We start from the raw sequence: 16,702 nt of genomic DNA on the forward strand, positions 1-16,702 counted from the left end.
ATGCCACCAGATGTCATCAAATCCACCAGATTTTTAGGTTTTGGCTGTCTGAACCTACTGGAATTATTTTTTTTTTAAAGAAATGTTAAATAGAGCATAAAAATAAGCATGTTTTACATAAAAAATATAGTACTTTTAGAAGTATAGAAGTATATATTTAGAAAATCGGAAAAAAATACATAATTTGATTTTATTTGATCAAAGAAGTGATATGATATTTTGTTTTTGTGCAGTGAGATGAGTAAACATGTTCATATTAGTGAGATCATGTTCACACACAACACTCTGATCTTAAGATCCTTGCACACAGAGTCTGAAAGATTCATATCAGTTTTTTCCTATTGTTCATTCTTTCCGATCAAAACGCTTGCTGCGGATGCAAAAACACAGAAATCCAACCTGATTTAATTTTTAATGATGGATGAAAGTTTTGGAGGCAGTTTGTAAACATAATTGACACAGTGCAAGCTTGACCAGAATTTCACACTCCATGACCTTTACTCCTGATTTCTGTCACCATGGCAACATCAGAGCTGTCAATCAATGCAGGAGAAACAAAGTAACGGAGTTAATTATTTGTCAAAGTAACTCAAGTTAAACAGTAATGTTTTACTTTACTAGTGACCTAACTTGCGTTACTTGTAATGTGTTGCTCTTGTGTTCCAGCACAGGCATCTAAAGATTCATAAATCAAGATATAGTTATACACTGGTAGAAATGTTATGTTTATTATAATGTTTTAAGCACATGTAATGTTTTTTCTGAGATAACAAGACTTCATATCTTTAATTATCTTGCATCTCAAGCAAATGAGATGATTTAAGGATGTTTAGATATTTCCAATGAAAAAAAAAAATATATAGAAAGGTCTTTTTTTTTTTTGTTCACAGTTTCGAAGGGATGGTGACACAAATGGGAACTTTAACAAAGAGAGTGCAGAGATCAGGGATTGTTATGCTGTGTGTATGATGCACACATTATGATGTTGGCTGATGTTGGTGGTTTAATGTGTGCAGGTGTGCACTAACCAGTGTGTTACACCCGTCTACACTATCTGCACTTGTTTTCATGCCTTCTGATGAAGCATATTCATACAAAACCATCATTATCTTATGCTAATCAATATATTTTAGAAAACCCCAAATTTAAAATTAATAATCAGTCAGGAAAAAATGTTTAAAAAAAAGCTATTCCAAAACGATTCCAAAAGTTACAGCAAGAAAACTCATTTAACATATTTTAGTAGATATTTTAGTGAAGTTGTTCAGTACTCACAATCAGACATGTAGTTCCTCGAGTGACGCTTGATCCATGTTCATCCTCAGATCTGATGATGTGATTGTTCACACGTGTGTCTGTTAATCTTCCTTGTGTTTCTGAAGCAGGATTATTATTGATAACTAAAACCATTTAAAAAAACTAAAAATTCTGTTACTTTAATTAAATGTTAACTTTTTTCAGCTAGTTTCCAATGCAACATTTTCATTTTCGTTTGAGTTGAAGTACTAAATAAATCGCCATTAAATAATTACAGCTAAATAATAATAATAATAATAATAACTAAAAATGTATAAATAGTAAATAAAAATGATAAAAGCTGACAAAACACAACAAACTACCAGAACTTTAAATTTAAAGTGTAAATAGGAAATATGAAAAAGAGAGAAATGTTTACATTTTTAAGAACTAGAACTTATTCAAAAGAATCCTAAACCTGTAACAGTACATGAATGATGCTAAAGCAGCAGTAACTGTTGTTTTTGTGTGTGGTGTTTCCAAATGTCAGACTCACGGCTTTCTGTTTCAGATCCTGCTTCAGTGTGAAACCGCTGAGAAGATCAGACCAACGGCTGACACACACACACACACACACACACACACCTGAGAGATAAACACCACACAGCATCTAGACCAGACTCTCTCTCTCTCTCTCTCTCACACACACACACACACCTGAGAGATAAACACACACGGCATCTAGACCAGACTCTCTCTCTCTCTCTCTCTCACACACACACACACACACACACACACACACACACAACGTCTAGACCAGACTCTCTCTCACACACACACACATGCACACACACTTTCACCTGTGAGATAAATACACACACACACAACTGCTTTTATCAAATATTGCTGTTGCATGTTTTCAGGCTCATCAATGGATGCTCTGCAGTGAATGGGTGCCGTCAGAATGAGAGTCTGATAAAACATCCCAATAATCCACAGCACTCCAGTCCATCAGTGAACATCTGGAGAAGACAAAACCTGAAACACATCCAGCATTAAGATGATTTTAACTCAAACACATAGAGTCTATAATCCAGAATAACACTTCCTCCAGTGACAGTTCTGACGGCACCCATTCACTCCAGAGCATCCATTGCTGAAACACTGATGCAGTGCAGCATTTAATTTTTTCAGTATTGATATGTTAAATCAGAGGAGAAAACACTAACAAAGAGCAAAAATGTTTTAATCTTAAATTTATTTAAAACGAAGAGAAAACACACAAACATGAGAAAGAAAGAAGAGTGAGAAACTGAAGCGCAGAATGCTTCACAGTAACCAGAAGAGTTTATAAATGAACATCTGCTACAGCGTCTCTGAAACGCTCAGGATCGACTCCGAACATGAGTGAATCCTGCTTCACTCGGAGCGTTTCTGAGAGATGAACGAGAAGAAGTGTGAGCTGCAACAACACAGAACGACCCAGACGTTAGGAGCTGGATCACACTACAGCTGCTTCCCTTCAGCGCGTCAGAGATCAGATCCTGCTCTTCTTCACACATCACTGTTCCTCAGCCGTTAAACACTCACAGCAGTGTGCTTCAGCTTTCATAATGAGTCCAGAGCAGAGTCTGTCCGTGAGAAACACCGTCAGACAGGAGAATAATCCACAAGAAAACACTGCATTACCACTCCTTATCCTGAAACAATGTCCACGCCAAACTTCAGCCCCAAAATAAAGGGAATTGTATTTTCTTTTATAAAGAAAGAAGCCTATTTTAAGCATAATTACAAAATATATAGAGGAATACAAATTATATATGTTTGTGTTTTCATTGATGTACACAAATAACTAAAATAGAAACAAAAATGCATAAAAAACAACAAAGAAACAAAAACCCTTAAAATTTATTTTTAAATAAATTATAGTTTATGAAAAATAATTTATTTTCAGTAATAAATGTAATAAATTATAATATAGTATTTAATAATATATATATATATAATTTCCCCCCGATTTTCTCTTTTCATTTTAATAGAGTTATATAATTATAAATATATATATAAATTAGATTATTATCTATGACTTCATTTTCTTCATAAATAAAATAAATACATATTCATTTGATTTAGGGGTGAAATAGGAGCGGTTTTCATGAGATTCGCCCAAATCCAGGGTGAAAATAATCAGCGGTCTGACTGTGATCTCAGACGGACATCTGTCCTCTGAAACAAGATCAGAATCCCATAAAGCTCCGGAGAAATGAAGGGTGTAAACACGTCCCAGAGCTGAACACCTGATGTGTTAATGCTTGAGCGCCGGCTCCTGAGGGACTGTGTGGAGTTACGCTCTCATCCTTGTGTCCGTCACACCACGATGACCTCGGGGCTGATGTCCGCCGGGCCGTCGTGTCTCCAGACCGGCTCCTGGTCCAGCGGGAGCGATGGGTTCTGGTGCTGGGTTCTCCAGACATACGGAGCACGAGTCTCTCTCCGGATCTTTCGTCTCAGACGCCTCTGCTGCAGTAACAGCCTCAGCTGATCCACCTTACAGCGCATGGCTTTATTCTCCGTCTGCCGCAGACGCTCGCCTGACACACACACACACACACACACACACACACAGAGAGAGAGAGAGGAGTTCAGACGACACACAACAAACATTCATCAGATCCGTCTCATGAATCACGTTCAGATATCATCGTTCACCTCAGAGGAAACACATCATCCAGACTCATAACTGTGATGAGAATTACTCTCAAATAATGTCTCAGTGATACTAATATAGCAGCACATTCACGAGATTCCTGAGTAAACCTGCACTGTTCTTCCAGATCTGCTGACCCCTGAATCACTGATGCTTCTTCAGCATGTTTCCACTGCGCACACACACACACACGCACACTTGCACACACACACACGCAGACACGCACACACACACACACAGACACAGGTATGTGATGCCGGGAGCTGAGCAAAGCTGAATAATTCATGAAGCCTGTGTGCTGGAAAGACGTGAGTCGAGATAAGAGTGTGTGTGTGTGTGTGTATAAGGTCAGCAGCGGCTGGTTAATGTTCACTAACAGGGTCGTGACCCTCTGAAAGCTCAGAGCCCGGCGTGACCCCGCGGCTGACCTCTGAGCTCTCGTCTCATTCAGAGGAGAAACAGAGCATGACGAGACATGATTCTCTGTCTTTGTATCACATGTGACACCATTAACATTTTTACTAATATTAAGAATTCAAATCACAGTTAATAAACATTCTTCTAGTTCATCAGCATAACTGTTTGCAGATGCATGAGTGTATAAGTTCTACACCGCAGCTTGTCCAAATTAAATTAAATCTGATCTGATGCTGAATGTTACAGATCAAGACACAAATAACCAAACACACGAAGAGCAATGAATCAGAGAAAATGAGAAGTGTGTAAAGTTAGAAAAAACTTGTCTTGAGTCAGAATACGACTTCCCCTTCCTGTGTGTGTCTGTGTGTGTGTGTGTGTGTGCATATAGATCTGTCTGCAGCAACTCATGAATTCTCACCACAGATAAGGAGGTTTTTGTGTGTTTGATAAATATTGACAATGATTTTTATACTAACCCTAAAACACAACCCTCACACAAAACCTCAGCATTTTTACATTCAAATTGTTTTATTTCACATTACTCACACAATCACACTTCCTCTTACACTCAATCACTCACACAAATACACACACTATGAATCTCACACTCACACACTCGGAATCTCACACTCACCCACACAAAATCTCTCACACTGACTCTCACTCACACACACACACACACACACTCTTGGGGTCTCTCACACTCACACACTCGGGCTCTCTCACACTCATAGAGTCTCTCACACTCACAGAGTCTCTCACACTCACACACTCATAGTCTCTGACACTCACACACTCATAGTCTCTCACACTCACACACTCGGGCTCTCTCACACTCACAGAGTCTATCACACTCACACACTCATAGTCTCTCACACTCACACACTCATAGTCTCTCACACTCACACACTCGGGCTCTCTCACACTCACAGAGTCTCTTACACTCATAGAGTCTCTCACACTCACACACTCGGGCTCTCTCACACTCATAGAGTCTCTCACACTCACAGAGTCTCACACTCACACACTCAGAGTCTCTCACACTCACACACTCATAGTCTCTCACACTCACACACTCATAGTCTCTCACACACTCATAGTCTCTCACACTCACACTCGGGCTCTCTCACACTCACAGTCTCTCACACTCATAGAGTCTCTCACACTCACACACTCAGTCTCTCACACTCACACACTCGGGCTCTCTCACACTCACAGAGTCTCTCACACTCACACACTCATAGTCTCTCACACTCACACACTCATAGTCTCTCACACTCACAGAGTCTCTCACACTCAGAGTCTCTCACACTCACACACTCGGGCTCTCTCACACACTCAGAGTCTCTGACACTCACACACTCATAGTCTCTCACACTCACACACTCGGGCTCTCACACTCACAGAGTCTCTCACACTCATAGAGTCTCTCACACTCACACACTCGGGCTCTCTCACATTCATAGAGTCTCTCACACTCACAGAGTCTCTCACACTCAGAGTCTCTGACACTCAGGCTCTCTCACACTTGGGATCTCTCACACTCACATTCGGAGTCTCTCACACTCACACACTCGGAGTCTCTCACACACTCTGGCTCTCTCACACTCGGGGTCCGCTCACACTCACACTCAGAATCTCTCACACTCATGGAGTCTCTCACACTCACACACTCGGAGTTTCTCACACTCGGGGTCTCTCACACTCACGGAGTCTCTCACACACTCGGGCTCTCTCACACTCGTGGTCCGCTCACACTCACACTCAGAATCTCTCACACTCATGGAGTCACTCACACTCACACATTTTGCTCTCTCACACTCGGGGTCTCTCACACTCACACACTCGGGCTCTCTCACACTCACAGAGTCTCTCACACTCACACACTCAGTCTCTGACACTCAGGCTCTCTCACACTCGGGGTCTCTCACACTCACATTCGGAATCTCTCACACTCATGGAGTCTCTCACACTCACACACTCGGGCTCTCTCACACTCATGGAGTCTCTCACTCTCACACACTCGGGCTCTCTCACACTCGGAGTCTCTCACACTCATGGAGCCTCTCACACACACACTCGGGCTCTCTCACACTCGGAGTCTGTCACACTCATGGAGCCACTCATGGAGCCTCTCACACTCACACACTCATAGTCTCTCACACTCACACACTCGGGCTCTCTCACACTCACAGAGTCTCTCACACTCAGAGTCTCTCACACTCACACACTCGGGCTCTCTCACACTCATAGAGTCTCTCACACTCACACACTCGGGCTCTCTCACACTCATAGAGTCTCTCACACTCAGAGTCTCTGACACTCAGGCTCTCTCACACTCATAGAGTCTCTCACACTCACACACTCGGGCTCTCTCACACTCATAGAGTCTCTCACACTCACAGAGTCTCTCACACTCAGAGTCTCTGACACTCAGGCTCTCTCACACTTGGGGTCTCTCACACTCACATTCGGAGTCTCTCACACTCACACACTCGGAGTCTCTCACACACTCGGGCTCTCTCACACTCGTGGTCCGCTCACACTCACACTCAGAATCTCTCACACTCATGGAGTCACTCACACTCACACATTTTGCTCTCTCACACTCGGGGTCTCTCACACTCACACACTCGGGCTCTCTCACACTCACAGAGTCTCTCACACTCACACACTCGGGCTCTCTCACACTCACAGAGTCTCTCACACTCACACACTCGGGCTCTCTCACACTCATAGAGTCTCTCACACTCACAGAGTCTCTCACACTCACACACTCAGTCTCTGACACTCAGGCTCTCTCACACTCGGGGTCTCTCACACTCACATTCGGAATCTCTCACACTCATGGAGTCTCTCACACTCACACACTCGGGCTCTCTCACACTCATGGAGTCTCTCACTCTCACACACTTGGAGTCTCTCACACTCACACACTCGGGCTCTCTCACACTCGGAGTCTCTCACACTCATGGAGCCTCTCACACACACACTCGGGCTCTCTCACACTCGGAGTCTGTCACACTCATGGAGCCACTCATGGAGCCTCTCACACTCACACACTCATAGTCTCTCACACTCACACACTCGGGCTCTCTCACACTCACAGAGTCTCTCACACTCAGAGTCTCTCACACTCACACACTCGGGCTCTCTCACACTCATAGAGTCTCTCACACTCACACACTCAGAGTCTCTGACACTCACACACTCATAGTCTCTCACACTCACACACTCAGTCTCTCACACTCACACACTCGGGCTCTCTCACACTCACAGAGTCTCTCACACTCATAGAGTCTCTCACACTCACACACTCAGGCTCTCTCACACTCATAGAGTCTCTCACACTCACAGAGTCTCTCACACTCACACACTCGGGCTCTCACACTCACAGAGTCTCTCACACTCATAGAGTCTCTCACACTCACACACTCAGGCTCTCTCACACTCATAGAGTCTCTCACACTCAGAGTCTCTGACACTCAGGCTCTCACACACTCGGGGTCCGCTCACACTCACACTCAGGCTCTCTCACACTCATAGAGTCTCTCACACTCACACACTCGGGCTCTCTCACACTCATAGAGTCTCTCACACTCACAGAGTCTCTCACACTCAGAGTCTCTGACACTCAGGCTCTCTCACACTTGGGGTCTCTCACACTCACATTCGGAGTCTCTCACACTCACACACTCGGAGTCTCTCACACACTCGGGCTCTCTCACACTCGGGGTCCGCTCACACTCACACTCAGAATCTCTCACACTCATGGAGTCTCTCACACTCACACACTCGGAGTTTCTCACACTCGGGGTCTCTCACACTCACGGAGTCTCTCACACACTCGGGCTTTCTCACACTCGTGGTCCGCTCACACTCACACTCAGAATCTCTCACACTCATGGAGTCACTCACACTCACACATTTTGCTCTCTCACACTCGGGGTCTCTCACACTCACACACTCGAGGTCTCTCACACTCGGGGTCTCTCACACTCACACTCATAGAGTCTCTCACACACTCGGGCTCTCTCACACTCGGGGTCCGCTCACACTCACACTCAGAATCTCTCACACTCATGGAGTCTCCCACACTCACACACACACACACACACACACACACACTCGGAGTCTCTCACACACACACACTCGGAGTCTCTTAAAAGGAATCTCTTTCACACTCTCACACAGAATTTCTTAAATGGAATCACTCACATGGAATCTCACATTGACTGTCACTCACACACACACACACACTTGGAATCACACATGGAATCTCACACACACACACTCACCGGAGGGCTTAAGCAGATGTGCATGCGGCTGTGGCCTGTCTGAGGTAGGTGATGGTGGGGGTGGGGGTGTGTGTGAGGTAGGTGAGGGTGGGGGTGTGTATGTGTGTGAGGTATGTGAGGGTGGGGGTGTGTGTGTGTGTGAGGTAGGTGAGGGAAGAGGTGTGTGTGACGTAGGTGAGGGTGGAGGTGTGTGTGTGTGTGAGGTAGGTGAGGGTGAGGGTGTGTGTGTGTGTGAGGTAGGTGAGGGTGTGTGTGAGGGGCAGCGGAGGTGCGTCAGCGTCGGAGGAGATCTCTGGTAAAGCCGTGTGGCGCTCAGGAGGTCATTGAGGATCTGCAGGATGGTGCTGATGTCACGGCGAGGACGCCCGCTCCTGTCCTGACAGGTGGAGTGTAGAGTACCTGAGGTCAAAGTTCAGAGGTCAGCGTAAGGTTGAGACCAGATGCTTGTTGTGCTGTAATTCTCATGATGAAGCCACACTTTACCTGAGAAGGTTCCTGAGAAAACTCCCGGTGCGTGATTGACCAGGCTCTCGATGACGGCACCGGGTTTGCATCGCTGTGTGCTGCCTTCAGCCTGAAATTCATCATCATTACATCATGAATAAGTGTTAATATACAAGTATAGTTTCTGTACATATTTTAAATCAGATTTTTTTTTTTGTTATTTTTTTTTTTTTTTTATGTCAATTTTAGTTAAAGTTTTAGTCATTTTAATTTGATTTTTAAAAATGTATAATTTTTTTGTTTGTTTATATAGTTTTAGTTATCTTAGCATTTAAGTGTTATTTTAGTGCCAAGTATTTAAACTTTCAAGTTTTACGTTTAAATGTTGCCTTGGCAACTAGCAGAAATAAAAGTTTTTAATATATTTTTATTTCAGTTAAGGTTTATTTCATTTCAAGAAGCAAACTTTTTTTATGTTTTTAATTTTAGCTACCTATGATGTATAAATAATAGAATTAGAAACACTGAAATGAAATGAAACAAGTTTATGCTTTTTAATATTTGAAAAACGTATACTTGTGAGAATGTGTATTTAACCATTTATTTTTCATCTACTTTAACACATTACTACTGCTGCATATTAAAGGCCAGTATTTTTGCATTATAAAACAAATTTTAAGCTTAAAGTTTTCTCTCTTTAGTGTCTTACCTGAACACAGGGCGGGGCAGTGGTGGGGCTTTGAGCACTGTGGGTGTGGCTATCATGTGATGAGGGCGGGGCAGTGCGGCTCTTAAAGACGTCCTGCTCCCGCTGCTGTGAGTCTGAGGGGTTTGCACTGCTGACGGCCCCTGTATGCATCTGGCTGGGGACCGTAGGACCCCTGGACAGGGACGGCTGTCCTCCAGATGCCTGAGCCACCAACTGCAGCTGCACAAACATCATGTGATCACCCACACGCAGGGCAAGGGTCAGCGGGCACCGTCCCGACAGGAAGTCACTGACCTGCACACAAACAAGATGATTGACAGACGTTAGTGAGACTTACACGTTTCATTTAGTAGCACACGACATCTTTCGAGTCCAATCTAATGTGTTTCGACATTATTATTATTACTTTTGTCTTCAAATATCTAAAGATTCTCAAATCAAGATGCGATAATTAGAGAAGCTAAATGAAATCAGACGTCTAGTTTCTCAGAAAACACAAATATTAAGCCATTTTTGCATTTACAGATGTTTAGATATTTATATTGAACAACATGAAAAAAAACTGAGGAAGAACAACGCTGTGTAAAATTATTAAATATTAAATCATCCCAGTGGGGTCAGAAAAATAATATTGGGTTATGTTTATTTTTCTGATATTTTTATATGAATTTAAATTACATTTTTTGACATTTTATACCATTAATGTACAAATAAATAAACAAATGCTTAGATATTGGTATTGAAAAACAAACAAAAAAATAATGAATAAGATCATCAGTTTTGCAGTGTGAGTTATATCTGTTACCGTTAGATAACATGAACCAGGGTTATTATTGTTAACAAACAAACATTGTAATATAATATAATACTACAATATACACGCTTCTGTGTGTATGTGTGATCACACTCATGTTACTATTTTTTTAATATATCTCAGTTATTTTAATGGGAAACAAACATCTCTCCTTTTTATTTACTTTAATCTGATATTCTAAAATAAGAAAAACTGAAATTAAAAAATAAAAACCAAAATAAAACGTAACAAGATCACAAAAACTTTTAAAAGCTAATTTAAAAAAAAAACTAAAACTAATAATAAACTAACATGAACACAAGCATTTTTAAATAACATTACGAGAGGTTAGTAAATGTGTGTTTATGACTGATCACAGTTTGGTTTGGAAATTAGCAAACGAGGAGGAAACACCCAACCCTTGATTACAAGAAGTGTGTGACGTCACCAGCTGAGGAGTCTGCTGCAGAGCGGTTTACTGTACATCAGAGCGGCTGTGTGTGTGTGTGTGTGTGTGTGTGTGTGTGTGAGAGAGAGTGTGTGTGTGTGTGTGTGTGTGTGTGAGAGTGTGTGTGAATGTGTGTGTGTGTGTGTGTGAGAGCGAGGAACAGCAGACGAACACACTCCTGACTCACTGAAGCACCTCGAGTGAGTCTGTCCCCAGCAGACACCGTGTGTGTGTGTGTGTGTGTGTGAGAGAGAGTGTGTGTGTGTGAGAGAGTGTATGTGTGTGTGTGTGTGTGAGAGTGTGTGTGTGTGTGTGTGTGTGTGTGTGTGAGAGCGAGAAACAGCAAGCTTCTCTGAACATCACACACTCATTCAGACACATCCTCCTGCTTCTGATCACACTCAAACGCTTACAGTTCTCTATAACTGGGCAACTAAATTACTGAAACCCTTCAATGTCCTTTCACACACAACATCAAAAAGCTTTCGACATGAAATTTTATGATATGGAGAATAAAAATCTTGTTTGAAATAAAAACCCATTTAACTATGATACTGTTTTTTTTTTAGAAAACAAAACAGTGCAGTGCAGTTCTCACTTTCTTTGTAAAGTCATGAAGCCAAATAAGTAATTAAATGCTTTTTTTCCTCAGAAATGTTGCTGGTTTGCAGTAAGAACCTAGCAGGAGTTCAGTCTTTAAAACAAAAGTGTTTCACAGCGATGCCATTCAAGAACCTTTTATGATTTCCCAAAGAATCTTTCAGTAAACAGCATTTTAATAATCTTTTCCATAATAAACCTTTAGTGCATTTGAAAGATTGCATGCACCTGATTGTTCAAAAGTAATCTGATGAGATTAGATCACAACATCAATCTTGGTTTTGATCTGGATTAAATCCTCAGTTTATACTTTTGGATTATTCTGATCCCAGCAGAAGAGTTGAGTTCAGAAACAGAAGACGCCAGGCTCCAGTCGTGAGTGGATGTGATGTGAAGAACGTGTCTGTAATGAATCAAACCTCTCTCGTCTCGACTCTGAACACTTCAATCACAAACACCGGCGCTGATGAAGGGCTGGAGACGTCTGTTATGTGTTTAAACCACTCAGAGCGGTGAACTCACGACCCACAAACACTCTTCTTATGCACATTCACTCGCCTTCATTTACCAAGACTGACACTTTCACAATCCAATCAATCTCTCAGTGCTAACATAAAGCAGATGCTTTCAGATGGGGTCTTCTTCCCTCAAACAACCAAAAACACACATCACAAACATACAAACATATTCCTCCTCCTCCCTGAGAGCTGCCCCCTCTGCGTCGGAGGTTAATGAGAGATCAGTGCTGAAGTGACCGGGAGAACATCTGATCTCCCATCACGCTGACCACTGGAGGATCCTCACAATGACCCTGACACAGGACCCGGGTGAACACATGAGGATGGAGCAAACCAAGCAGATATTACTGTTGGCACGGAAGATGAAGATTCATTCACTGCTGTACGGTGATGGATTTCAGAAGTGGTGAAAAATGAGACTCAGTGACAGTAAAGACCTGTGACCTGCATCAATGATGAGTGTGTGCTGATCTTACAGTCAAACACTCTTCATGTGAGACCTGCTTCATTCAGAACATAGCAGAGACCTGCCTTCCTGAAGCACCCCCCCCCCCCCACACACACACACACACGAGGCTGCTCAAACACACTTCTCTGGAGGATTTCCAGCCTAAAAATACCTGCAGCATCACCAACCACATCAGACAGCAGACAACAGTTTCATGAGATTCAGAGCCGCTTAGAATAAGAGCCGGCCATGCGTCTGTTCTTGGAAATCATCTGTTATTCTTCAGTCTAACCACACACACACACACACACACACACACAGCTCAGCGCTGCTAAAATGACGCACAGACCTGCTGATGGGGCGGAGCACACACACACACACACACAGAAATATATGCACATGTGGTTTCACAGATGTAGGGGCTAAAACTTAAAAATATACGTATTTCTGCTTATCTAATGTAGTTTACGTAGATTAATGATCTGTTAAACATCAAACGTCACTTTCAGAGCGAGTGTCAGAAAACTGCCGCTGTTTAATTTGCTTCCATGCAAACCCTTCATCACATTCTGAATGAGTGTGTGTGTGTGTGTGTACGCGTGTGGGCGTCTTTCACTGGTTGGGGGGAAACGCACACTCATTAGAACAGTGACTGTGTGAGTTCTTGTGAATGAGTGTGTGCTAGTGTAAGAGGAAGTGTGTGACCGCAGCGAGATCTTCACCTGAGCGTCTGAGAGCGTCTCCAGCGCCTGCACGACCGACTGCTCCGAGCGGCTCGACTGCGCCTGCAAACACACATCATCATCATCATCTTCATCATCACACACTCAACTGATGCGCTCCGATGCACGCACGAGAGCCTAAACACCAGAGATTCACACAGGATCAGAGCAGATCTCACAGGAAACTTATTCTGATCTCAGAACAGTGAGTTAAGGTGAGGAGCTTACATCAACGAAAAACATTTAGTTCAGGTCTTTAAATACAGAAAGGTGTGATTTCTGAGAAATGAGTGTTTTCTACCATCAGTCCGGCTTCGAGCGTGGGCACCAGCGTCAGTCTGCTTCCGTCGACCACACCGACGTCCAGCAGCTTCCCCGAGTCTAACCTCCTGCAGACGGACAACACAATCACTGATGTTTCCCATCATGCACTTCTTCAGATCAGGACAAACATCGCTGTGATCTGTTTCTGGAGAAATCTAACGAGCATCTTAGGCTTGATTGTTTCAGCAATTACTATTCATTTATATTATTATCCATTTATTTAATTGCATGGCACTATCAGACGAACAGAGCCGAGAGTAATAATGAGCCTGAAGAGCTGAATTGGTTTCATAATGGATTCATGTTGGAGCGTTATGTTCTTGTCTATTACGGTAAATTCACACTGGAATATTGATTCACATCCATCAGAACACATCAGGTCAGAGACAAATGATAAATCAGTATTTCTAACCTTTCTTAAGATCTAGTAACACAATACTTCAGTATGGACACTCATGGCCAATGATCTGTAATACCTACACTTAAGTGTTTGAGAAACTTCCAAAAAACTTTTACAAAAAAAAAAAAGGAAGAGGAAGAAGAAATAACAGCTTTTGCAGAATAAGTTTGTACTTTAAGATCAAGCAGTTCAGTGTTTTTCATATCTCTATTTTGCATCTCAAGTTACTATATCTTCTTGATTAGATATTTGCTCTGGAAAACATCTTTTTGCAGCGCATGCAACATTTCTGAATGTAAGACTTTCTGATCGGATTTAAAACATTTTAATTAAATCCTTTTTAAGATCTGCAGAAACCTGGAACATTCACCTCCAAAACCAGTTTAAGAAGTTCGCAGGACTGTACATCTTCTAGACGTCATCAGTCCTGATTTTCTGATTTACACTTCTAAAAAAACCAAATGAAGCAACGAAAAGAACCGATTCCGAACCGACTCCGAGTCAGGACTCACGTGTCTCGGTGCAGCAGCAGGAGTCGCTCCCTCGGGACCCGGAGTCTCTCGGACAGTCTCCGGTGCAGGCCCTCCACGGTCTCCTCCAGAGGAACGGACAGCTCGAAGCGGCTCCCGGTGGTGGAGCTGATCGAGACGGTCATCGATGCGTCGCCTCGGAGGAGCTCCTCACACCGGGACCATGATCCGTGACTCCGCGCCTCGGTGTTCCGCTCCATCCGTGAACCCCGTGATCTGATCTCTGAACCGAGCGGGTGACGGAGTGTGGCGAACGGTTATCCTGCTCACCGTAGAAACGTAATATTCCGGTGAAATATCCGCGGTGTTCGGTTAGGTTCTTCTGAGGTAAATCCACCGTCTCGCGCGCGCTGCTACAATAACTGCCACCGATCCGCACCACAATATCAATATTAGCAGGCCATTAGGATCCAAATGTACATTTATATTTATAAATAATGTTAGGTTATTTAAATGCCCGTTATTCAGCTCGTAACGCAGCTCTAATCTATAAGCCGCTTGCTCGCTCTTCTGTGCAGCGCAGCTGCTGCGTCTACATTTGTTACGGAGCTCAGCTGACAGATCCCGCCCACCGCCACAAACAACCAATGGTGTTAGAGGATACGCTTGCCCTCGTCGTGTCAGCCAATCATGTTTCCGCTCGTAAGAGCCAGAAGCACGCAGGCTCCGCCCACCCAGTCCTCTGCGATAAAAGATGTCGTGACTAATCAGAAAAGCGCGGAGAGAACGGCCACGCCCCTTCCCGCTGTGCCCATTCATAAAAGCTGAGTAAAACATTTCAGTAAAACTGGCTTTCCTGTAATTTCCACATAACAACATTATTACGCATTTGTTATTTTATTTTAATTGATTGCATCGCCTTCTGTGCACGTGGCATTTTACTAACATTTATTTATTTATTTATTTAACAATTTGTCTATATATATATATATATATATATATATATATATATATATATATATATATATATATATATATATATATAAAATAAAAGAATGTGCTCTATCTACCTATCTATCTATAATTAAATTTACATTTAATCATACATACACACACAAACACACACACACACACACTCAGTCCTGATGGTCTGTCAGTGAGTGTGTTCATCTCTGGGCAGAGTCAGCCTGTCATGTGTGTGTCCATCATCCTCATCATCATCCTCATCATCATCCTCAGGGGCCCATCTGAGTGACTGCACCTCAAACACACACGTCCTGCTTTTTCCAGGAATCTGTGATGGTTTTCTGAAGTTATCAATCACTTCATATCGGAGTGTGTGTGATGTTGTGAGGAGGTGTGTGCTCCGGAGGAATGTTCCTCAAACAGAACGTTCCAATACCATGATGCTTGTCACTTTATGATCGTTTTACAATATCCACACAGGGGTGTCTTATGTAAAGGTTCCAGTAATACGGGTTAGTCAGGATGTTTGTTAAACACATTAGAGTAAGACACAATACGGATCACCGTTTGGGTCAAAAAGAGCAGGAAACTGCTTCTTCATCAAGTTTGAACAGAAATATATTGTAAGAATGTTCTGCTATTAAAGGTTTTAAAAACTTTTTCTCTTTGTGATGTGAATGTTAAGATTACATTTTCAAACATTATGGGAGTGTTACTTTTCAAATGTTGAATGAATGTTCTAAAAAAAGTAACATTTAAAAATGTTACACAGATGTCCAACTAAAACGTTCAAAATTAAAATTTGCTATTAACAAAAATAACATGTTGTGTGAAACATTATTAAAGACGAATGAACATTCTACTGGAAGAAAGTTTGAGAAATCTTTCTAGAACAATTATCTGGAAGCCTTTCATCAAAATGAGAATGAAAGTAATTTACTCACCATCACTTCATCTCAAACCCGTTCGCTGTTATCTGAGGAACTCGAACAGATAAACTCTTTACAGTAAACCGTCTTCCTGTAAATGAGTTTTCACAGTTATTTTAATGTTGTAATAAAACAGTTGCGTTGCACAATATTTTTGTGGAAACTGATACGTTTATTTTTCAGGATCCGCAGATGAATTGAAAGTTCATAAGAACAGCATTTATTTGAAACAGAAATTCTTTGTAACAATCTAAATGTCTTTATTGACAC

At 42.4% G+C, this 16,702-nt stretch overlaps 1 protein-coding gene across 1 annotated transcript; it reads right to left on the reverse strand.

Moving 5' to 3' along the window:
• Positions 1-3,251: 3,251 nt before the first annotated feature.
• Positions 3,252-15,443, reverse strand: LOC113045174 (midnolin). Its single transcript, XM_026205374.1, has 7 exons — positions 14,580-15,443; positions 13,645-13,732; positions 13,344-13,406; positions 9,815-10,108; positions 9,145-9,235; positions 8,662-9,060; positions 3,252-3,827 (listed from the first exon to the last, which is right to left on the reverse strand). Exons 1-7 carry the CDS (start codon positions 14,795-14,797, stop codon positions 3,604-3,606), a joined length of 1,377 nt encoding a protein of 458 aa, XP_026061159.1. The 5' UTR covers positions 14,798-15,443; the 3' UTR covers positions 3,252-3,603.
• Between the last annotated feature and the right edge of the window lie 1,259 nt (positions 15,444-16,702).

The sequence above is a fragment of the Carassius auratus genome, chromosome 27 (genome assembly GCF_003368295.1).
Source record: "Carassius auratus strain Wakin chromosome 27, ASM336829v1, whole genome shotgun sequence".
NCBI classification, from domain to species: domain Eukaryota; kingdom Metazoa; phylum Chordata; class Actinopteri; order Cypriniformes; family Cyprinidae; genus Carassius; species Carassius auratus.